At 39.5% G+C, this 25,125-nt stretch overlaps 1 protein-coding gene across 2 annotated transcripts; it reads left to right on the top strand.

Moving 5' to 3' along the window:
- Nucleotides 1–1,109: 1,109 nt before the first annotated feature.
- LOC131313256 (F-box protein SKIP19-like) lies at nucleotides 1,110–9,521 on the top strand. 2 transcript variants are annotated; one of them, XM_058341469.1, is made up of 3 exons: nucleotides 1,110–1,608; nucleotides 8,236–8,921; nucleotides 9,289–9,521. In XM_058341469.1, the coding sequence occupies exons 1-2, from the start codon at nucleotides 1,262–1,264 to the stop codon at nucleotides 8,870–8,872; spliced, it is 984 nt and encodes a 327-aa protein (XP_058197452.1). In that variant the 5' UTR covers nucleotides 1,110–1,261; the 3' UTR covers nucleotides 8,873–8,921; nucleotides 9,289–9,521. The 2 variants fall into 2 exon arrangements, with proteins under 2 accessions (XP_058197452.1, XP_058197451.1); XM_058341468.1 differs by lacking the exon at nucleotides 9,289–9,521 and having other exon boundaries at nucleotides 8,236–9,131.
- Nucleotides 9,522–25,125: the final 15,604 nt, after the last annotated feature.

Raw genomic sequence — 25,125 nt, forward strand, 5'->3', positions numbered from 1 at the left:
AAAAAGGCCAAAAGCACTGGCACGTGCCATTGAAACAAATGGCAATCCAACGGAAGGGGTTAACGTGGGTAACAGAAATACATGAGGGGGTGTTTGTGGGCGTTATTAAAAGTTAGGGGGTGTTTATGTCCAAAACGTTTAGATGATGGGGTCTCCATGTAATTTCACTTTATAAAAACATGAAGTCCTCATTTGACTTTAAAAGTAGGAATAGTATTTTTTTTTATTCAATTTTTTTCGTATTTGTTAATTTTGCCGTTAATTTTTTTGACTTATTAATTCTTCTCAGCGAGAGAAATCGAAAAAGTAAAAAATTTTGATCGAAACTCAATTTTTTTCAAAAAGATAAAGTTGACTTATTTTTGTCTTTATTCAAAATGTTATAAGTTTTGATAAAAATTTTTTACTTTTTCGATCTCTCTTATCTAGATGAATCAATAAGTCACAAAAGTTTGACGCCAAACAAACAAATGCAAAAAAAAATTCAAATAAGGACAAAAAAATAAGTTACTAATCTACTTCATCCAAATTCACCCGAAATCCCTAAACTACGTAGACCAATGTACCCTTCAAACTTGAAAGCTTATAAACCCAGACCCAAATTTCTCTTTGTAGAGCAATATTATCTGAAAGGGTGCCATTTTAATTCAATCAAGGTGCCATTGCGGAAAAAAATTGAATAAAAATACCACCCAAAAGCCCATAAAACTATGTGTAACGTATGCTTAGTTTTGGGTTGCATAAAAATGTGTGTTTGCGGAGAATAATTTTTCGATTAAAACTGAATTCTCCACTCATCACCCGAATAGGAAAAGATCCATCTCCAACAAGTAGTAGTAAACATCTCTAATCATTATCTATTTTTTCACTCAAATATGAGTAGAAATTTGGATAAGAGATCTCGAATGCTAAACTTATATTTTTATCCATACTTGACACACTTGTAATTAATGAGAGTAAAAACAGGGTTTGAGAAAAAATGAGTATGAATTTGAATCTCTTTAAATTTGGGTGAAAAAATATGTAGCACTCAAAATGGATAGACAAATGAGTTATGAATACTATGGATTTTTAGACTTTGTACTCAAATTTTGAGTATAAATAATTAAATGGGTAAAGATTGGAGACGCTGTCGTTTGCTTCCACCAATTTTGGGAAGGAAATATCCTCATTTCTTTCTCCCCCAACCGAAAAAACCCTAACATACAAAACCTCCTCATTTCCCCCAATCCTTCGAAACACTACCCGAAATTCCACCCCAATGGCGTCCTCCTCGACCCCACCGCCGCCGGCGGAGGCGATAGACGCTCGAAACTGGGCGGAGCTGCCACGAGACGTGACGGCGATGATTCTGAAGAAGGTCGGGGTGATGGACCTACTCCAGAGCGCGCAGAAGGTGTGCATGGCATGGCGAAGCGTCTCCAAAGACCCAGACATGTGGAGGTCGATCCATATGAGCGGTTATTTTGGTGAAGATATGTGGGACGAGATGGGCTACGACGTCGAGAAGATGGCCACGCACGCCATCGACCGGAGCTGCGGACAGTTGGTCGAGTTTAGTATCAAAGGTTTCGGTTCCGATGAGCTCCTTGACTACATCGGCGAGCGGTAAATTTCCGTGGATACCTGATTTATTTCTGCATTTGTGGACGTGGTATACTGGTGCTATATTTGTTGCACGGAAAATGCTGTCCTCCTCGTGTTAGAACCTCTCAATTGTTCTCCAATAGTCTAAGGGTGTGTTTGGTTACAAAGAAAATTATGGGGGACAGTTACAATGAGAGAAAGTGAAAGTGAAAGAAAAGAAAAGAAAGTGAAAAGATAAATTATTTTCTTCCATGCGTTCGATTAGAATGGATCCCAAGCTTTGCCTAGTCCCTTTAAGATGCAAATTTGGCCGAGTATTTTGTACTTCCACTGAATTTCAGTATTCCCACAATTTGACCATGCTTTATGTTCATTTGAAGTAAACATTGTTAAAGGCTCTTGTCAGTTTTCAATTCAGCTATCGCAGAATCATGGGCTTCGAATTTGAATTCAATTAGTTTTGAGCGAGCGGTCTATGAGGTGTGCCATATCTTGTCTCTTAGAGCTGATACTTGACTGTTGCAGGTGGCACTGTAGTTAATTAGGTCTGAGTGGCATGTTGCCCTATGTGGCTGATTGTCCATTTGCAATAGATCGGAAACAAAAATTTGCATGATACACCTCAGTTTATATCCTACTGAAGTTTTTTGGACTTCAGTAGCTTGGGGATTCCCGATTTTCCGGTAAAGCTTAAGCAACAAGTATAAATGAGTGAACTCGTCAGTTTTTCATCGGCAACGCAACAAGCTTCAGTAGCATCAATTGATAAAGTTACGAAGTCAAAGCCACATATATTCAACTAGCTTGTTGCAGACAGTGTTCTAAAAGTTAGCTTCCTAGGCCAACTAGTCCCCGCCTAGGTGCTAGGCGGGGGTCCAAAGCATCTAGGTGCCTCTCTTCCATCTAACTAGTGCCTAGCAATTTTTAGAACATTGGTTGCAGATGAAAGACTGGCTAGTGCCATTAATTTATACGCTTGAGCTTTCAGGGAATCTCGTAGCTTTAAAGTTTACAAATTATAATCACGAGTTAGAGTTTTTGGTTGATTGGTCCAATTGTACTTGTTGCGCGAGCTTTACTGGGAATCCCCTAGTTGGCTGATTTATCGTCATGAGTTAGAGATCTTTGGGACATGGAGAGTGATGGGTTGCAGGGCTTTGTTGAAAATAAACAGCTTGGACTTCCGTAACATTTATCAATTGCCAGCAGCTTGTTGCTGGTGAAAGACTGACAAACCACTCATTTATACTTGTTGCTTGACCATTATTGGGAATCCCCTAGCTTTAGGACCAATTTATAATCTTGAGTAAGGGATCTTTGGGACATTGAGAGTGATGGCTGTAATCACTTGTCTGTGAGCATTGCCCTTTGTAGGTACATTGGTGGTGGCTATGAGCAGAGAATAGGTTTGTCTAAAGTTTTATTCGTTTAATGATGATTACGAGGTACTTATTACATGGTCTTAGGTGCCCTCACGCTTATATACTTCGTTTTACCTTCATCCCAATACTAACATAGTTTAAGGGGCTAAGGACATCACTATAGTCTATATCACTCTTGGTAAGGCTGTGGTTTGCATTAGGCGAATTCAACCTCGTTTGTTGCCTAACAGCAAAGGAATTAAAGGTATCTTTACAAAAAGTAAAAAGTAAACCAAGAAACGTACCCATGGTTTGCGCATCTTATTATCTTTATCAATGCAAAGTATAGAGGTCAGTTTAGTGGTCTGTGACAAAAGCAGTACATCTGGCAATGCAAACAGATGTGTTATATGGGGGATAATATACTGGAGAGTGGAGAGTAGAAGTGCTGTAAATGCAACATGAAATAGGAAGGGAGGACGTACTAGGGAAAAATGGGGATGGTTAGTGACAGAGATGCCAAAAGCTCATACATCCTGCAGATAAGAGTGGACTGAATGGGATGTGTTTGTGCCATTGCAGGACCTCTCCTTTTCTTTTTGTTTGATCAAGCAAGGACCTGTCGCAATGGATCCTAATTTTACTAGCATAATCCTAATTTTAACTCAAAAACCTCAATGTCTCACGAGAAGGAGAGGAGGGATATAAAATGCAGTGGATTTGAAGCGATGTGTATCGCTGCTTGATTATCACAATACATAGGAATAGGCAATTGCACGCCAAACCCCAATTCTTTGAGCAAAGCTCTTAAACACAACCTCGCAAGTAGTATGAGCCATGACACGATAAAATTCTGCTTCAGCACTAGACCGAGCAACCACAGTTTGTTTCTTGCTCTTCCAGGTAACTAAATTTCCACCAACAAAAGTACAATACCCAGTTGTGGACCGTCTATCAGATGGTGATCCTGCCCAATCAGCGTCAGTAAAGGCCTCAACACGCAAATGACCATTTGAACAATAAAAGAGGCCACGTTCAGGATGAGTCTTGAGATACTTGACAATACTTCCCAATGTGGAAGATGAGGAGCTGACATGAACTGACTTACTATACTGACAGGCCGTATATTGGTGAGAAAATTCAGCTTGCCAACCAAGCGACGATAACGGTCTGGATGAGGAAATATCTCCCCCTGATCAACACTCAATTTGACGTTTGGATCCATAGGGGTCTCTACAAGCTTTGCTCCCAATAAACCAGTCTCCTCTAGAATATCTAGTGCATACTTTCTTTAGGACAAACTGATCCCGTCCTTGGATCTTGCTACCTTAATACCCAAGAAATATCGAAGCTTACCCAAATCTTTAGTGTGAAATTGATGCTGTAAAAACTGTTTTTAACTCATCAATGCCTCTCGGATCATCCCCAGTAATAATGATATCATCCACATACGCAATCAACACTATTTCCCCCCGATCTGACTGAATAGTGAAGACAGAATGATCAGAATGGGAGCGACGCATACCAAACTGCAACACAACATCACTAAATCTGTCAAACCAAGCTCAAGGTGACTATTTAAGACCATAGAGAGCTTTTCAAAGGCGACAGACCTGAGAACGCTCCCCCTGAGCAACAAACCCAGGAGGTTGCTCCATATATACCTCATCGAGTAGGTCACCGTGTAGAAAGGTATTCTTGACATCTAACTGAAACAAGGGCCAACCAAGATTGGCTGCCAGAGAGATAAGAATGTGAACAAAGTTAATCTTGGCCACTGAAGAGAAAGTCTCGGCATAATCAACTCCATATGTCCAGGTATAGCCTTTGGTCACAAGACAGGCCTTATATCGTTCGACGGTAAATACCCACTGACAGCCAACGGTAGACTTTCCTGGCGGAAGAGAAACCAACTCTCAAGTGCCATTGTCATGGAGAGCAGACATCTCAGCCTCCATAGCTGTCCGCCGCTCAGAAACATATAAGACCTCCTGAACAGTGTTAGGAACAAAAATGGACGAAACAGAAGTAGTAAAAGCACGAAGAGACGGAGACAGATGATTATAGGATACAAACTGAGCAATAGGATGAGTAGTGCAAGACCGAATACCTTTGCGAAGAGCAATAGGAAGATCAAGTGACGGGGGAGGTGGGGGTGGACGTGGTGAAGCAGGATTTGGGGACGGAGGAGGCGCGACGGCAGGTACTGGTGGGGCTATTAATCTTTTTCGTTGACGAACATATACCTGCAAGGGTGGCACAGGAACATGAGGAACATCTATAGGAATAACATACTCAGAAAGGACATACTCAGACTCAGGGGTCCCCGAAAGGAAAGGCAACGACTCATTAAAGGTGACATCAGCACACACAAAGTAACGATGAAGAGAGGGTGAGTAACATTTATATCCTTTCTGAGTATGGGAATACCCGAGAAAGATACACCGGATCGAGCGGGGATCATGTTTGTCCCGGTCAGGATCTAGCGCATGAACATAGCATGTGCACCCAAATACCCGAGGGGGTAATGAGTGGAGAGGCCGACCAGAAAATAAGACCTTGTGCGGTATTTGACCACCAAGAACAGTGGAGGGCATACATTGATCAAGTAACAGGCTGTAAGAGCAGCGTCACTCCAGTAAGACTTAAGGATCGCATTTGGATTAACATGGCACGCATAATTTCAGATAAATGTCAGATCTTGCGTTCGGCAATCCCATTTTGTTGTGGAGTCCGAGCGCAGGAAGACTGATGAATTATCCCATGATCATCAAAAAAAACGAGAAAGAGCATTATGAAAATATTCACGTGCATTATCGAAACGAAAAATACGAATGCAAGAATCAAACTGAGTCTTTATTTTTGCATAAAATGACTTAAAGACAGAAAACAACTCTGATCTCGTTTTCATAAGAAAAGATATGTAACACGAGAGAAATCATCGACAAAAATAACATAATACTGAAAACCAGCTAAAATGGGAACATGAATAGGACCCCGAATATCCGAATGTACTAACTGGAAAAGACGTGACACACGACGCTCAACCCTAGGATAAAAAGACACTCAACGGTGTTTACTAAACTCACAGACTTCACAGTGCAAGTCCTTAACATGACTACATGATGGCACCAAACGCTTCAGATTCTAAAGTGAAGGATGGCCCAAACAACAATGTTGTTGATAGGGAGAAATTGATGACTGAAGAGCAACAGCTGCAGGACAGGACAGGACAGATGTTATTGGTAAAGTAATATAGACCGTCTTTAGATCCTGAAACACATAATCATGAGAGATCCTGAAACACACAACCATGAGAAGAAAAAGTGATGGAGCAGTTTAAAGATTTCGTAAGTTTACTAACAGACATAAGATTAAATGGAAAACTAGGAATATGAAAGACAGGGTCCAAAGTAAGAGATGGAGTAACAGAAACGAGACCCAAACCAGTAATTTCAAAAGTAGAACCATCAGCTGAGGTGACACGAGATGGTGGACCAACAGACCGACGACCGGAAAAGATAGTAGATGTACCAGTCATATGAGTCATATAATCTGAAGCATCAGAATCGATAACCCAATGGGTGGAAGAACGAGAAGAGACAACACAAGCAACGAAGGAGCCGGTCAGAGCTAGCGTAGCAGTAGAGGATGAAGTCTAATTTGACACAAGTCGCTGATACTCTTCTGCAGAAATAGTCACCACAGAGTCGGCAGGGTGAGGAAGTGGTTCAGCATCCTCAAAAATAGTAGCCTGATGAGCCTGAGGGAACCCATGGAGATCATAGCAAATCTCCACGATATGATTGGTCCCCCCATAATGAGTACACGATCGGGAATCATGGCTACGGCCACAACTACCTCCCCGAGACATACGACCACCAAAACCACCAATACCAGAACCACAATTACCCATACTAGAATCACGCCCACCAAAACCACGGCCAGAACCACGTCCACTAAATCCAGAGTCACGACCACGACCGTTAAAACCAAACTCACAGCCACGACCACGGCTAAATGAAGTACCAGAAACAATGGAAGCCAATGCTGAACGATCAGTTGGTGGCGCAGACACAGATACAGAAGACTGACGAAGGCGACTAAATACTTCGCTGAGAGAAAGGAGATCGCGAGACTCCAATAGATGATTACGAACAGTACCATATGTGGATGATGCACCAGATATAAACGGCAAGTGGTATATGGTGGTCGGAAATAATAGCTAGGGTTTCGGCAGCTGCAGCAGTTAGGGTTTTGAACAGATGGATAGAAGATGTACAGTTAGGGTTTCGGCTGATGATGGGGGGGTTTTGTACGGAAAAAGATGTACAGTGGGAGTGATGGTGGCTAATGCCTCCGGCGGCTATGGTGGTGGTTTAAGGTAACGCTCTGATACCATGATAATAGAGATAAGAGAAAGTGTATAGGGTGTTAACCAACCCTAACACACGTAAGCTTTATTTATATTATGTGGTGACTAGTTACATAACATAAGTAACCAATGTGGACTTAGTCCAACTCTATTCTAACAACCGGGTCACAATTTGGCTTCTGATGAATTTGGACTCGAGTATGCGTGACGTTGTGGCTGTGTCTCAGAGTTTGATTCATTTAACTCTCATCTTGAGGTTATGGGACAGAAATATATTCATCTTCCTATGTACATCTTTGTTTTTAGGGTAAAATGGTGTTTGCAAGATGGTATAGTACCGTTATTGTAATAATGGAGTCTATGGGTAGTTCAAGGTGAACTGGTTGCAAAATATGCTGCCTAGGTGAATTTGCAACGAAATGTCAGACACACCTCTAGGAATCTTAAACTGAGTGTCGAGTTTTCAGCACGAGTACTTTATACATTTAGAAGAGGTAATGAAATGTAGTTGGTGGTGTACACGAGAATACATGTAGACATCAACAGCAGTTGGGTAATATTTACTTCCAAGCTGGTTGATGAATTATTTTCCTGTTAATATGATGGCCCATGGCCATAGCCTCTTCTTTGTGGAGTTAAGTTATTTCTAAATATTCTAATGATGCACTCATAGAGTTTTTTATACACATGATATCCCCTGTTTTGGTAATAAATATGAGTCAGGCGGACACGCTTGTTTGCCATTCAGGATTTGCGATATGAACGTCCTGGGTTTCCAAGTTGATTAATCTAATTGTACTATACGGATTAATGTTTCTGTGTATTATCACATGAATTCAAATAGAAAAACCAACTTCATGTTTCTATGGTCTACTGATATTTTGCTGTACTTTAATTTCCACCTGTTCATAGAGCAAGTCAGCTGCGGCGTCTTCAAATTATTTATCCCTGGAGCATTTCAGATGATGGTTTGAGTAAAATTGCTAAAAAACTGCCATTACTGGAGGAGCTTCACATATACTCTGGCTTACTTTCAAAAGAAGCCCTCTTAAATGTCGGGCGTTGTTGCCCTCATCTGAAATCACTTAAATTTAACAGTCGAGGGTCCAGGGCCCCGTATATGGAGTATGATGATGAGGCGCTAGCTATTGCAGAAACCATGCCTGGACTACACCATCTTCAGCTACTTGGAAACAATTTGACAGATGATGGTTTAAAGGCCATTCTCGACGGGTGCCGTAACCTTGAATCCCTTGATCTGAGGCATTGTTTTAATGTTAATATCGGAGGGTCTTTGGGGGAAAGATGCTCTGAACAGATCAAATATCTACGGCAACCATACGATTCCACTGATGACTGTGAGTTTGATATGACCTTTTACAATGGATATGATGACGATTATTCACTTGATGATGACTACCCTTCTGGATTTTCTGAGATTGACCTCATGTCCGATGTTGATGGCGATGAAAATTTTGAGTTCTCTTGTGGCAGTGATGTTTATGATTATGATTATGAAGATCTCTTTTTCGGTGACGGTGATGACTAATGCTCTGTTCACGTTGAATAGTTTACTGGCGAGAAAGCCCAGGGTATGTGTGGCCCCACATGTTGTTTAATTGATTTCAAGATCACTAGCATTTTACATCTATTTTTCTCCTCTGTTCCATTTGTGTCTAATTTCATCAATGGTGCCTTGATTTCACCAAGTAAGGTACTTGTGTAGTTGTGTGAATAATTTTTTGAATTGTATTCTTCGGATGGTGGAAGTTTTTTCGAAAATGGAAATACCTTCGTTGATGATGTAATCTACACGATTGCTGAAATGGATAACCCAAATGGGACAAGAGGGAGGATATAGTATTCTTGGGTCCATTTGAAGTGCACAAGTTTGAATGTCAAAAAAGCGGATGCTGTTTTATTATGTTGGAATTGATCTTATGATGAGATTGTTTGCATTTTTAGGTGGAGATCAATTGCGTTCTACGAAGACATGCTGGGCCAATATTTGCTCTTTTGGGAGAAGATAACTCTTAAGTGGTGTTGACGATCTTTGTCCAGTGCTTTCAATCAGAATGACTAATTTCACAAAGCTGGTTGCTCGTTTCGCATGTATGGCTCACTCTTATATCTAAGCTACTACCATGTAGCTGTTTTGTGAGAATCTTGTCTATTCTAGTGGTGTTCTTTACCCTTTATGCTTCGTCTACATCCCTAGCTGTGTTTGGATATGTTTCGATCAACTTGCAATGTTTCCGTTTGTTAAACACCTGCTTCGGGTGCTCTGTTGGTTTCGACGCCTATTGTTATGGATGTTTCCCAGTTCTCTGAGTCCTATTCCCTAATCCCAGTGACATGGGCATCATGCCATACCATTGTGGCCCTTTAAAATCTAATGAAACATCTGAAGTTAATAAACCTTTTGAAGATCAAGCTATCATATTTGCGGATAAAAAAAAAAGAAGAAGATACTCCTATCATATTTAAAAATCTACTGAAAATCTGAAGTTTTAAGTTGGCATTCAGATATCGGAGCCAGTTCCCGCTCGTTCATAGCCATTCCGAGCAATCTTCCTCCTCGTTGCTTGTACTATTAGCAACGCAACGCTAGTTGCACAATTAATAGTATTTTTTCCCTATATTCATTTTTTTTTTTTTGCATTGGTTAGTTTCATGTAAAATAGTTGTGAATTATTTGATCGTCTCGACAAGGGATAAAAAATGTAAAGAATCAAGATGGAAACTCAATTTTTATTAAATAAAGACGGCACAACCCAAAAAAATCTGTCCTTTTGATTTATAATTGTCCTCATTCAAAAAAGCAGATTTTTTGAGTTTTTTTTCGTATTTACTCAAAAAAAATTGAGTTTTTTGAGATAGCACTTAGGTGTGTTTTAGTGGTTGCTTCTCAGTGATCTCTCCCTCGTCCGTGTGTTACGGAGATAGTAATGTCCAGAAATGACGACATCCTCTTCGGCATGTCGGATATCATCGATTCGTAGGTTAACTGCTTTGGCCTTTATCGTTTTTTGCACTTATTGTAGTCTAAGGTTTTGTTTTTCAGAGATTTCGATGCTTGATTTCGGAGTTATGTTCCCTTGCTAGTGTTGTATTTTCTTTAAATTGATCCCTCTAAATCCTTTAATCGATAATGGCAATAATGAATTTGGATTTCCAAAAATAAAAGAAGGTAGGAGACTAGGAGTAGTTATTTTAGAAAGGCATAGAGTTGACTTGAATCTTGAATTTTTATTTCATTATTTATCGGGTCTATTATTTCATTTCATTTTCTTTTCGAATGCGTTCTGTCCTTTAGTTGAGGCTTCTCATATTCTTGCACCCGTAATATGGACTTTGGAGTGCATTTAGTTGGGCATGGTTACTGCCTTACTGGTTCGGGAGTCCCACATTCAATTGGAATTTATGTTGAATTTTTTGTGCAATTATGCAATCCGTACCTTGAAATTGATTTAATGTTATCCAAAAAATTGGTTTTGGATATGTTGGTTTTGATTATCGTTATTCCAATTATTTTATTTCATTCTCCTTTCTAATGTGTAATGATAGGAAATCTCTTTCCTTTTTGTTGAGGCTCCTCAGATTACTCCCCACAAACCGTGTTGTGCACACACTTACATAAGAGTCTTAACAATAATTTTACAACCACGTATAAACACTTACACAAATTCCCTCACCGTCATATGTGGAGTCCACTCTCTTACTTTGTGGACCCCACATGTGATGTGAGTGAGTTTTTGTAAGTGCTTGTGTATTATTGCAGCAAAAATAACATATAAGAGTAGTTTTTGTTGTTTATTTTTTGACCAGTAAGAGTGTAAGTTGTTGTTAAGGGAACTAACTAGGCAACTACTTACACTGTTACTGGTCAAAAAATAAACTCTCTCTCTCTCTAAAAGAAACTCTCTCTCTAAAAGAAAGGAAAACAGCCGCCTGCCTCTGCTCTAGGGTTTGGGGGGAGGCTACCGCCTCTTCCTCCTCCCCCCAGTCTCCCCCTTCCTCCTCCCTCTCTTCCATCTTTCAGCCCTCTCTTCGCTCTCTCTTTTCGTCTCTCCAGTCCCCTTTTCTTCGCTCTCAGTTTGGAGATTTTCGGATGTGCGACCGGCGTGGAGGCCATGGCCGTTTTGGCTGGTGCTCTTCTTGTAGCTCGGCTCCCTCCGAGTCCCCTGATCTAGTGGTTGCGTCGATGGTGGTGCTGCTGTGCTGCAGGGAGTGATGTGGTTAGGGTTTGGGAGCAATAAAGGAGGAGGAGTGTAGGGTTCTTTTTTCTTTTTTCTGTTTTCTGTTTTCTCCGGCTTGTCCGAAATGAGTTTCCAGTCCAGGTTTCCCCTGGATCTGGAGGGTTGTGGCGGTGGGCGAATAACTCCTTCGGGGCTTGGCTTTCGGAGTAGTATAAAGGGCTAGGGCTTGGCCTTGGTGCCTGGGAGCGTGGTGTTTCCCGTTCTAGTAGCAAAGTAAGGTCGGTCGTCGGCCGCCGCGATTGAAGAACCGATCCACTAGCCAACACGGATTTCTGGCTCTCGGTTTCCTCTCGATCGGAGCCTGTTGTGACAGCGTAGGTTTGCTTCGGAGATTCCCTCCATTGCTTCGGTGTGAGAACTCGTTCGCGCCCAGACGGCGTCTCGTATCTTCACCCGAAATTGGCAGGCGTGTTTTTTTGGGTAGTAACCCAAGGCAATTGATCTTTCTCTGCTGTTTTGATATCCGTCGGAGTTGTGTTGCTAGTTGTGACTCGGGTTTGCGCCAATCCTTAGGAGATTGAATGTCTGGATTTCATACTCCACGTGTCCCGACCTTTATTGGTGGTGTGAAGTCGTTCCTAGTCTTAGACATTTATATTCCTTGTTTCATTCTTAGTTGGATGGTTTTGGTGTTTCTTTTGTCATTGTTTTCGGATGGATATCTGTAGATGCCGTATGGCTTCTTTGAAATGTTATGAATCGTGTTCGGATCAAAAAAAAAAAAAAAAAAACTAACTAGGCCTGTGCAAAAAAATCGCCTGCCCGCAGGTTTGACCCGACTCGACCCGAAGGGTTTCGAGTGGGTTCGAATAAGTGCTTCGGTCAGGTGCAGGTTAGCTTCCGCTAAAAAATCTATTTTCGATTCGGGGTTCGGGTTTTTGTACGTCTGACCCGACCCGAAGGTAATGTATATACATATAAAAAGAACATTTCCTTCCTATTACCACAGACGTCCTAAACAAAACCCTACACAGTACTCCACGACTCCAGATCTGAATGTCGCCTCCAAGCCATGAGCGTCCATCGTGTCCATCATCTCTCTCTCTCGTTCTCTCCCTCCCTCTCTCTCTCTCTCTCTCTCTCTCAAACGCAACCCATTAGTTAAATCTAGATTCTTTGGGTTTGATTTTGGGAAAGATCAAACACAGGCCTATTATGTGTTTGGCCTAACCCGATGGGTCCGACCGACCCGACCTATAAAAAACTGTAACGACCCGGATTTTTGACCCAAATTTTTTTAATACAAATTTATACTGTTAAATTCCTAATTCAATAATAAATTAGATTGAATAATTAAAATATATTATTATGTGTACAATTGATATTATTTGCACTATTGTATAAGATATGTATTTAAACTTTAGATAGACAGGGAATCAGTGATTCATATTCATCTCTTATCTTTTCTATCTAAACCATAAGTAGAACTCTATTCAAACTAACTCTCCACTTCTCTCTCTCATCCTATACATAAAAGCGTCCAGATACATTCTCACCATGTACATACATGCGTCCACATACATTTGAATTGAAAACCCCCCAAATGTGGTACTTGTTCCCCATCTTTTTATCATTATCAGTATCACTCTCCTTCCTCATTCCACCACTTCTACACTTATCCTCTCACCTTCTCACTACCTTATTCTCTCTCATTATACATACCCACATAAATCCAAAAATTGAATATCAGTATATTATTTCACTCCCAATTCTATTGTTGAGTCTAGAAGAGAGAGAGAGAGAGAGAGAGAGAGAGAGAGTTGTGGCCATAGGTATGTGCACACCGTGAGTTTCGTGGGCACACCGCTGCTGCGGGCCCTATCAAAGTGCCGCTGGACGCTGCCTCGATATTTCAAAACCACCATGGCGATCTACAGACTCCGTACAACACTTATCCGGACTTAGAATCGCGTTTGAGGTAGTTTTCCGGAAACCCAAAACCTTTATCTGCATTTTAATGGAGTTACTTAGATTTAAAATTTATTGAAGATGATGATCTGCTGTTAAATTGTTAATTTATTTTTAGTCCTGTTTATATTAAAATTTAGTCTGGTTGTGCTGGAATGATTAGTGTTATACCCTGTGAAAATTTATGATGGTTTAACAAATGTTTGATTGTGAAATTATTATTGATGTTGCATTGTTAATTTGTATTTGAGTGGACGTTTACGTGTTTAATAAATTATTGGAGTAGATAAATATTTATGAAATATTAACAAGAATATTTTATTAGTAAAAATTTATTTAGATTGTAAACAAGAAATATTTTAGATTATATATTAGTTAATCTTTAACTCTAATAAATATTGACTAGAATAACCTCGCATAATTTTGTATCTCATATTAATATTTAATATAGTTAGTAAATACTAAATTTAGCAATAAGTATTTTCCAATAAAAATTTGTTTGTAAAATCTATGAATAATATGATAGTTAAAGAAAATTGTATAAATAGTAGAAATGTTTTATAAAATTTCTAAATGAGAGAAACAGACTTAATTTTAAGTGTAGTAATTAATTGTTTGACTGAATATTATTTTGTTACTCGCATGATTAATTCTATGACAGGATTAATTTTATCGCATGGTTATGTGTTGTTAGTACTTTTAGTTGAAATGTTGAACCGTGCGATATTTTGTTGTAGCTGTAGATTGGACAAATATGTTCCCTGGGTGGTTACGAGTAGTGACTCATGTAGACGATGTTAAGTAAATGGAAATTGATAAAGTGTTGGAAGTGTGATTGTGTGGATTGTGATTTGAGCCATGGTGATGGCAAGAGTAACCTATGGGGCCCTGTGTTGAAATGGGTTACCTGAGGGGCCCAGTGTTGTGACGCTAACGTATGATACGTCATGGGAAGTTTCTCTTCGAGGAAGAGAATGGGTCCCATGAGACGGTTATAGTTAGTGAGACGTTAATGTATGATATGTCATGGGAAGTTTCTCTTGGAGAAAGAGAATGGGTCCCATGAGACGGTTATAGTTAGCGTGGGATAGTGGATGTCCGACCCTAATGTACGATACGTCATGGAATGACTCAATCCTCCTGTTATGGTCTTAAGTGAGAACATACTCGGTACATAACTTAGATGCGCTTACCTAGGACCCTGGTGCAGGACAAGCAAGAGGAAGGGTGGACCCATGAGACGATTGTAGTTAGTGGATGTGGGAGGAAAGGATCTCGCAGAGAGAATCCTTAGATTACATGTAAGATGATGGATAGTAAAGAAAATGACGATGTGTTATTATTTTGTACCTTCGGTGTATTATGAATTATTATATTGTTGATCTGCATATTGCGGTATTGGGTTTTAGGATTTCTACTTAGTGAATTATCACTCAGGATACGTTTGTATCCTGACAAATCGTTTGCTTCGGCGATCAATTTGCCAGAGTGTGCAGGATTCCACAATGGAGAAGTTGATACAGGTGGGACTCCTGGAACGGAGTCTGGGCCAACGTTGCTTGGAATTCGTGTCAAAATTAGAGTCGCTCTGGAGTTGCTTTTATTAAGCAAATGTACATAGATTTTTGTATTATTTTGAAATTGTAATTTTTGTATAAAGATAAATAGGAATCTAATAGTTTGTAAAATTCAGTGTATTTTAGGGTTAATGCTTCCGAAATTTCTTGAGAAATCGGGGCGTTACAAAAACATTCGGTTTTCCGTATAGTCTTCACAGTATCTCGGTTCGATTGCAAGTCCCAAAATGTTCTACCCGACGTGGTTGGGTCGGGTGGCGGGTTCGGTGCAAACCCGACCCGTGCACACCCCTAGAACTAACTAAAAGATGCCACGCAATTATGCATCAAGTTATGTAGTTTTAGAAGTAGCTCCAATGATAGTCCAGTTGGTAACTTGTTGGTGAGTTTGATCCCCACATAATTGGTCATGGTTTAATTTTTGAGGTCATGTTTGGAAAGTAATTGATCCCATCGTGGATGGTCTATCCTTTTTGACTTGATAGTGAGAGGATTAACTGAGGTTAGGGGTGTGCATGGAGCGGGTCGGGTTTGGCATGAATCGGTCACCTTGATAAGCACCCGATAATACAATTAAGGATGCGCTAGTTGTCTAGTTTTAGTTATTTCTTTCATTAATTTAGTATTTTTTTAATTGCTTTTGCTCGTGAGGTAGCGTAACCTTGTTTTGTAAGAATTTGCTTATTAACAGGTGTTTTTAAGGCCCAAGGCATGTCAAGAGATAAAGGTGACCCGACGGCTCGCAAGGCAGGGCAAAGCAGCGAGCAAGACCAATTGCTGGAGATAAGCACTTCGGCATCGATGGGAAGTATCATGTTACATCGATGCCAAAGTACTTAGTGACCAGTTCCCTACCTATCTCGGCATCGATGGGAAGCTAAATGTTACATCGATGCCGAGACCTTTAGCAGCAACTTTAAGCCTTTCTCCATCAATGCCGAGAGCTTTAGGAGGACGTCTTTGGAGCATCTTGGAGAATATTCTGTGCGCGTATTTGGAGGATATAAAAGCCATAATGTCACTTTGTACAAATAAGTAGAATAGATTTGATTGCATCATTTTTAGATCTAGATCTAGATTTTGAATTGTTCTTGGTTGTTCTTTAATTTTCAACTTTGAATCTTTTATTTTTCTGTCTTAATTAGTTAGTTTTTGTTATTCTCGTCTTCATTAAAGTTGTAGCAAATCCTTCGATTTATCGTTTAATCTAATTTTCTTCTAGCGTTGTTATTTCAATTATGCTAAGTAGATTTTTGCTTGCTCTTATCTCAATAGATATGTATGAGTAGTTTTCCAAGATTAAGTCATGTGGTGATTAGCACCTCATGACTCGAGCAAAAATTACATCTTCTTTTCACCAATAAAGTTTGAATCTTTAGTTCGAAAATCGATATGAAGTTCGGGTTTGTTTGTCAAATTGCCGAGGTGTTAACCTCATTGATTATGTGTAGGTAAGAGCTTCGTCTATTTACCACACATGATGCTTGGAGCTCTGTCGCACGAGGCATTTGCTAAATGAATTCTAGAGCTTGCTTGGTAGACAAACCATTTTATCTTTCGGGTTGAGTTATCAAACCACGTAATTGGGTGAGAAATGTAATTGGACTTGAGTCGTGAGTATTAGGATCCCCTAGACCTAGCCTGCCTTTTTATTAGTTAATTCGCTTTTAATTTAACCTTTTAATTTTCACGGCAAAGTAAAACAAAGTTGGCTGCCTAAATGCCAAAAATCCTTGCTTACATCTACAAATCCAACCAAGTCGTATTAATTTTTCTCTTGGGTACGATCCCGGTCTTCCGAATTATTATGCTTCAATTGAACGTATTTACCCTACGCTTAGGGCGTTATTCCTTATATCAGATTGAACAAAGCACACCCAACCCAACCATGTTGGGCAGGTGTTTTTCGAACCCATAACCGAATCATGTAACTGGCCAAACCGTCTGCCAAACCGCTTCTTCATTTTGAACGGGATGGACGGGTTGACTACAACTCCAAAGGAAAAAAATGAAAAATTGAAAGGGTTTTGGTCTCAAAAATCAAGAAAAAGTTGACTGAAAATTACAATTTCTTTCAAGATTACTGTATTATATATATACGCATGAGATTTACCGATTCCGAAGTGTGGATGAATGGATGCAAATCGGTGATGTGATCTTCCCCTCTTCACCTTTGAAGTTTGAACAAAGAGAGATGGTGGAGTGAGGATGCCAGAAGGAGTGTGAGAGAAAGAGAGAGACAGTGGACGATGTGCGGCAGAGGCCCTTGCCGGCGGCATTTCTCAAACGTGGAAGGATTTCAGTCAGTGAAGGTCATGGGTTTCGGGGTTGCTAGTTGGGAGGTGGGAAAGTGGAATGACCCTCCAATTTACATTTATTAATCCTTTATTTTTATTAACTAATTTTTATTATGTGTTTTTATGTTTATAGGTTGCTTGAGCCCATTGTCCGAGACTTTGGATAAAAAAAAAGAATTTATAAAAGTTCTAGATCAAAATGCAAAGTCCTTTGAAGTTAAATGGCTAATGTCTTATAATGTGCAGTCCAAGGACCTTTTATGTTATTAGGGGATTAAAACCCTACTCCTATATAAGTAAGTGGAAGTAGGGCTGTCCACAGGCCCGACCCACCCGACCCGACCGAAAAATGAAGGCAATGGACAGGTCTGATCAACCCGATCGGTCAGATTCGGGTCTATTTTCTCGGATTTTCTAGTTGGGTGGTCGGGTGTCGGATGCGCCTGATTATTTCTCGGGTGATCCGATCCGACCGACTGATTTAGTATAAAAACTGAAAAAAAAACCCCTAATCCCCATTTTACTCGGTTCCCACTTCCCAGAGGCAGCCCACTCCTCACCAAACGATCGAATGGCTTCTCCTCCCTCCACTCCTCCTCCATTTCCCACAATCCAGTTCTCCTCCTCCCAAACGCCCACCACCACACACTCCGCTAGCTTTCCCACCAGTCCTCCGCCGGCTACAATGGCGTCTCCACATCGTCCTTAATGACGGCGAGAAGGAGAAGACGAAGAACAAAGGTTTGAACTTTGTAGATCTGTTTTAGACCGAAGGTTTTTAAAAGGAGAAAGAGAACTAAGGTTCGTACTTCGTAGTCGTTCGTCATCCTCTGGGCTGTTACAATTTTGGAATCAAAATTTTGATTTTCAGAAAATTTTTTTTTTTGATCTGTGATTTTTTTTTTTTTGATCAAGTAGATCTGTGATTGTTAATCGTGATTTTGTAATATTTTGTTGTGAATCGTGATTATGATTTGGTCTGAGATTCTCAGTGGTCTGTGATTGCAAATTGCAAAGTTTCCATTTTTTTTTCTTGCTGGCTGAAGAAGGGAATTGTTGTTCGGGTGGATTACACTCTGGAAATGTTTGGGCGTTTGGCCCAACCGACGAACCCGACCAAATCCACCCGACAAGGATTCGGTCGGAGCCCGACTAGAAGCTTCAGTCGGTTTCGGGTGAGTGTTTCAATAATCCGACAAAAGTCGGGTCGGGTCCAACCCGACCCGAACCCGACCAAACCCGACCCGTGGACAGCCCTAAGTGGAAGTACTGACTTTTAAAAGGTTGCTGCCGGGAATATTGTTTTGTTTCGAAGTTTTCTTTTCATCAAGTTATTTGAAGTCTTGTTTAATTACTCGCACTCATCTCGTGTAATAGAAGCATGTTCCAAATTAGGATTTCTTTTGTTTCTTACTTAATAATGAGTGAGTAGTCGTATAGATAGGGTCACAGGGTGATTAGCACGCCGTAACCAGTTCGGGCACTGCTCATATTTTCAAACAATAAAGAAAAGACAATTTTAGGTTAGTAAAGAACATCCGTTAGATGAACACGGGTATTGTCGGAGCGCATGTGAACAGGAGAATGGGGGACCATAACTTATTCTCCGCTGTGTATGGGTAAACGACAACAATAAAGGTTCGCATCTCTCGGGATATCTTTTTCTCTCTAAAATCGAATATTTTTTTAAGAATACTGAATGGAGCAGGTTAATCCGAACTGGGTGCGAGTGCTAAGTATCCTACGACCATTCCTCCGTTTTAAATATTTGAAAAGAACAATCAATTTCTTAGGTTTTAGTTAATCTCAATCAAATCGACTAGGGGTGACTACCTAAGAGCCCGTTAAATTAGAACAACTCGAGTTTTTAGTCAGCAAACATCACCGTCTCTGTGGATTCGACTCTGGACTTATCGGATATTGTGTTGTGTCAGTCTCTGTCTTACGCTGGGGCAACCCATTAATTTAGGATTAGAAAATCGTCAAGCATGGAACGAGCAACTAGGGATTACGAGTAGAATATATTTAAATACTCCTATATAAGTTTTGGGTTGGATCAGGTTCGCCGGGTTCATTCGATGCCGACATGTCATTAACCCGAAACCTGATTTTTTGCCTGTTTTCAAACCCGCTAAAGATATAGGTACCGATCGGCCAGGAGGGAATCGTACTGACGGCCGCGCCCGGTCATTTTCGGCCACCGGACGGTCGATCCGAGCCGTCCAAAAATTCTATAAAAAATAACCGAGGGACCTAGCGCGGGAATCAACGGCATCCGAGGTGTGTAGGGTGCTTGATCCAAGCACCCCTTTTTCGTGTATATATAGGTTTTTTTTTTTAGAATTTTTGGACGACTCGAATCCGCCGTCCGGTGGCCGAAGATGGCCCGGCACGGCCGTCGGTACGATTTTTCTCCCCGACCGATCAGTGTATATAGCAGCACTCTTTAAAACCACACCCAACTGAACTAAAAACTCGAAATTGCCCAAAACCCTTTGGGTCGGGTCGGATACACGGGTTACCAGGTAGCTTGCTTAGCCCTAACTGAGATACACGCGAGCTGCTTGAACATTCTTGACCGTCGAAAAAAGAGAGAGAGGCCTAAAGCGGAGGGGGCTTGAGAGTTCACGGGGTTGTCCACATTCCAATGATAGAGCACATCATTGGGAACGTGGTCATATCTATAGCACTAGTAATAGAGTGTAAATTTCCATCAACCTTGATGATGGTGTGGCCTAGTCTTTTAAAAAACCCTAACCTAACCTAGCTACTGAGACCTAACCTACTACTACTACCACTGCATTATCGACTGTACATATATAGGAGTAATTTATTTCAATCATTAAATGTGGTGTATTTATGTACACACCCCATAGGCTGAAAAGACTACGAAAACAGGCCTATTCCTTTTTAGTACTAGCTAGGTCATAAGTAGATGATACAGATTATTTTGGCTGGCAGAACAGAGAGAGAGACTAGGGTAGGCTACTAGGCTACGTAAGACTTTTTGGCCTTAATTTGTCCAATTGCATGGTAATGGTATAGTACTCCTATATACGTAGATTAGTATACAGCTAGCTAGCCTATATACACTCTCTCTTCTGTACATGTTACAGCTAAGCTAGCTCAAGTTACGGTGCATGCAAACCTCACGTGAAAGCGTCCTCTCCATTTTTGCTTTTCTAATCTAAAGCAGTAAAACAAATGGAATCTGAGGAGTACGTGCCACCTTGTCTTTGCCGGTGCTCAGCCACCCACGGCCTACCACCGGTGGCTGTTGGGAGGGTGGGTGGTAAAGTAAAGGACAAAAGGTGTTTTCTCCCACTTTGGTTTCAGCTTACCTCGATCGTTACTATTATTCTCATTTTGGGTCTCTAGTACAAACTTTTTTCTTTGTGTTTTTAATAAATTTTTTTAAATTATTATTCTCATTTTGTTATTTATCTCTCTCCATTTTTTTTTGATAAATATTTATCTCCATTTATTATCCTTAAAATCCCATTCAAAACACTAATCAAATACTGTAGAATATTCTTAATCTCTTTTTGAAACCTGGGCTAACAACCGTGATTGAGTTATACTCCTATGAGTTATAGGTCTCATCTCGTCTCCATCATGTACGGGACTAGGGATCGATGCCAATAATGAGGGCAAAAAAAAGACATCGCTTTTGGTTGTGGATGCATGGGGATACCAATGGAACCTTTTCAAACTACACGTTTTTGTGAAGGAAATTAAAAAGAAACCCATGTGATACGTTGTAACTTGTTAATTACTGTGGTTTTGAAAACAAAAATAAACCGAACATCAGCCAGTTCGTTTGCTTGAACCTTTATTTAAAACAAAAAAAACAGGGAGGTCATTTAATCCAACAAATCACCTTTCAAACGATCAAGATTTTTGATTCGTTGAAAGGTTTAGTAAGATCTGAAGTTGATTTGGCTCGATCAAGATTTTCGAGGTTCAAATCGGTTGGTGACGATTCAACGGCAAAACGTCATCAGATTGTAACGAGACTTGGCGGGTCATTTAAACATGACAAAATAAACACACCAAACAGTGCCGACCTTTGATTTGGACGTTCGGAAGTACATGCTGGCTTTGCAACGCAAATTAGGATTCTCAGGACCAACTTTTTGACCTTTAACCGGAGAGAAGACTATTCTAATCAAAAAAAGACATGCCTCATTACTAGGCTATGCACACACAGATATTTTTGACTACTTACCATACCAAGTGACCATTTGACTTTTGGGGAAAATTTGGTCAATTCGACGTAGTTTCGTACCGTTAAGGAAGTGTGCATTCCTCTTTAGATTGCCTACGTCAGTATAATAAGTGGTCATGTACGTTCCTTCTTCGCAAAAGTAGTAAAAATGGAGGTGAAGCAAAATCGGGTGTTCACATGCATGGTGGATATTTGGTATATATATAAATCAAATGATGTACCCATACTTTTTATTGTTTGTCGCGACAAAAACATCATCATCGGCCATCCATTCGACACATCTTACATGCTACTCTTTTTTTTAATTTATAAAAGGACTGGCGGTTGTCACGTCGGCCCCCACACTTTTTGGCCTTTACACTTCAAGCCATCAGATCGAAAAGCCTCGACTCCACGCTCATACGTACTACAGCTTTTAGAAAAACGAAAATGCTAGTATTAAAAAAAAAATCTACTTCTTGTGGTTTATGTGTGAAAATCCACTTAATTGAATAATTCACAAAATCTAAGACGTGTCAATTTTAGTTGGATATGTAACATGAGAGAAGATATGATAAAAGTGCAGATAATATATAGGTGCAGTGGCGGACACAGGATTCTAAGTGTGCGGGAACCAAATCACATGTATTTATAAATTAACAACAAAATATTATCCTTATATAATTGTAGCACAATTTTGAAGGTACCTTTCTTCATAATTTCACAAACAAAAGTCTAAAGTACACTAGAAATAATGAGATAATCGGGAGGTGTGCAGAGGCTCGGGACTCAGCTTGCACCCCCTTGCCCCCAAGGGCGGAGCCAAGGGTGGGCTGGCCTAGGCTATAGCCTAGGTGAACTTAAGAAAAACAAAAAAAAATTAAATGTAAAATTTTAGCTCATCATTTTAGCCCACCTCATTTTCTTGTGCATTCTATGATTATTTACATTGAAAGAGAACTTGTTAAAGATATCGACTCAAATTTAGATAATAAATGATCTCTACTCATTAAAACATCGTAGGGCACAACTTCAGTAGGGTGCAAATTCAATAGTGTACGATTTCTTGTATTTTTCTTTCATTCTTTTTGAACATTTACATATCTATATATATGTACAAGTTTGCTGGACATTAATTATAAAACTCTTCTTAGTTCATGTATATAAATTTTGCGTTAGCCCAAGAGAGATTAGATTTCTGGTTCCGCCATTGCTTGCCCCTGTATAGGTGAAACATGATATAGATGATTTGTTTGAGTGATTTATAGAAGACGAGATATGTATATGTTTGGTTTCTTTTGAGTTGGATATAGAATTAAAAGAGAACGATATTTTCGAAATTGAAAAGACGGATATGATAACACCACCTCTCTCCCTAGTCTAATTGCATAAATGGACTATATCCGGATGACAAATATCGGATATAAGTACATTGAGTATACTATCTGGAGTGATAGTAAATTTGCCTTTTATATCCCGTTGACAAACGGGCTGTAAATTTCAAAAATAAAAATAAAAATAACATTCGCTCGTGAGATCGCTATCCCGTTAAAGATCACCTCTAGCTTGACATTCAGTTATAGTACCGATAATTAACTTCTTAGACAAGGAATTTTGTGAGACAAGTGTGATTGTGTTTAATCAAAAATGCTAATGACACATACATTTGTACACATATCTTGCACATACACTTTTATGGGTCCCACCAATATAATCCGAACTGTTCATTATTTTTAAAATAATGTTTTAAGAGTTTCTGTAAAAAATCAACTCGATAGAATATCGGTAAGGGATTTTTCAAAAATCGCAGTGCGAATCAGACTGTTTCACCTTATGATTTCTGAAAAAACACTTACCGATATCCTATCGAATTGATTTTTTACAAGAACTCTTAAAAAATTATTTTAAAAATAATGAACAGTTCAGATCATATTGGTGGGACCCGAGGTGGGCCCCATAAAAATGTATGCATGTGCAAGATATGTGTAAAAGTATATGTACAAGTAGCATGACCGCTGTTTAATACATTGAACTAAACGCTGGGGAGTATTTAATATTTATGGATCATCTTGTGGAAAAAGAAGTCCATAACCCATATAAAGTCATCCCCAAATTAATCTCTTTCTCCCATAAGAATACATTTTTAAATCTCAATTTTTTATTACATATATATATACACACACAAATTATCCAGTAAGGGATTCCTTACGATTCTGTCATGCGGACCTTCCATTTTTCGAGCAAATTTTGATGATCTGAGTCACTCAAAGTATGCAGAACGTGATTTTAAGTGTATCCGTGAAAAATCAGCAAAAAAAAATGATCAGGAAGAGCTTGATTTGAGTAGTTTTTTATTGAACCGTTCAATGAAAGCTGCTCCGATCAAGGCCTTCCAGGTCATTTTTTTTTGCCGATTTCTCCCGGGCACTCTAAAAATTATGTTCTGATCATTTTGAGCGGCTTAGATAATCAAAATTTGATCGAAAAAGCGGAGTCCGCACGATGAAACCGTACGGGATCCTTCACTTGATAAGGACTGTATACACACACACAGCTTTCTATAAGGACCACCTTAACTTGGTAAAATGCAGACCTCTTCTCTCCCGATCAAGTTTTGATGATCCGAACCGTTCAATATGTTCAGAACGTGATTTTAAGAGTACTCGCGAGAAATCAACAACAAAAAAAGACTGGAAAGGGCTTGATCTAAGCAATTTTTCATAAATGCTGAAAGAAACTGTTTTATAAAAATTTGAACGGATCATGCCCTTCCCTTCTTTTTTTTTTTTGCCGATTTTTCTCGGGTTCTTTTAAAATCATGTTCTGAACACATTGAACGGCTCAGATTATCAAAATTGGATTGAAAAATGGGAGCTCCACATTTTAGCAAGTTAAGATGGTCTTTATAAGTAGCTTTGTGTATTTGTGTGTATATATATATACACACACACTAAGCTTTTTGTAAGGGAGTCATTACTTAGGTTAAGTAAAGACTTCATATTTTTATGATCAAAACCATTGAATGTGTTTAGAATGTGATTTTAAAGAACTTCGTGAGAAATTAGCTGAAAATATAACCAGAAAGTGCTTGATACAAATAATTTTTCATAAAGTCCGCATATAACTATGTTTATGAAAAACTGTTTGGATCAAGTACTTTCGGATTATATTTTTAGCTGATTTCTCGCGGCGACCCTTAAAATCATGTTATGAACACATTCAACGGTTAAAATCATCAAAATTTGATCGAAAAATATAAAGTCGTTAGTTAAGCCAGTCCAGACCAACAACACAAAACCCGAGTTCAAGTTTTCTCCTCCTACCTGTCAAAAATACATTTAACTAATTCTAACACTCTTTACCGTGAATTTAAAATTATCGAAGTCAACAAATTTCAATTTGAATTTGCACTCAAAAGTCCAACTGTCTGTCAGCATGTGTTACGTAAGTGTTCACTCCATCGGATTCTATTCTCTACAGAGAGAGTCAAATTTTTAATATCCTGTTTAATTTGTTGGTTTCCCTAATACTATAATTTACTAATGTAATGGTGG

This window comes from Rhododendron vialii, chromosome 13a (assembly GCF_030253575.1).
Source record: "Rhododendron vialii isolate Sample 1 chromosome 13a, ASM3025357v1".
NCBI classification, from domain to species: Eukaryota; Viridiplantae; Streptophyta; class Magnoliopsida; order Ericales; family Ericaceae; genus Rhododendron; species Rhododendron vialii.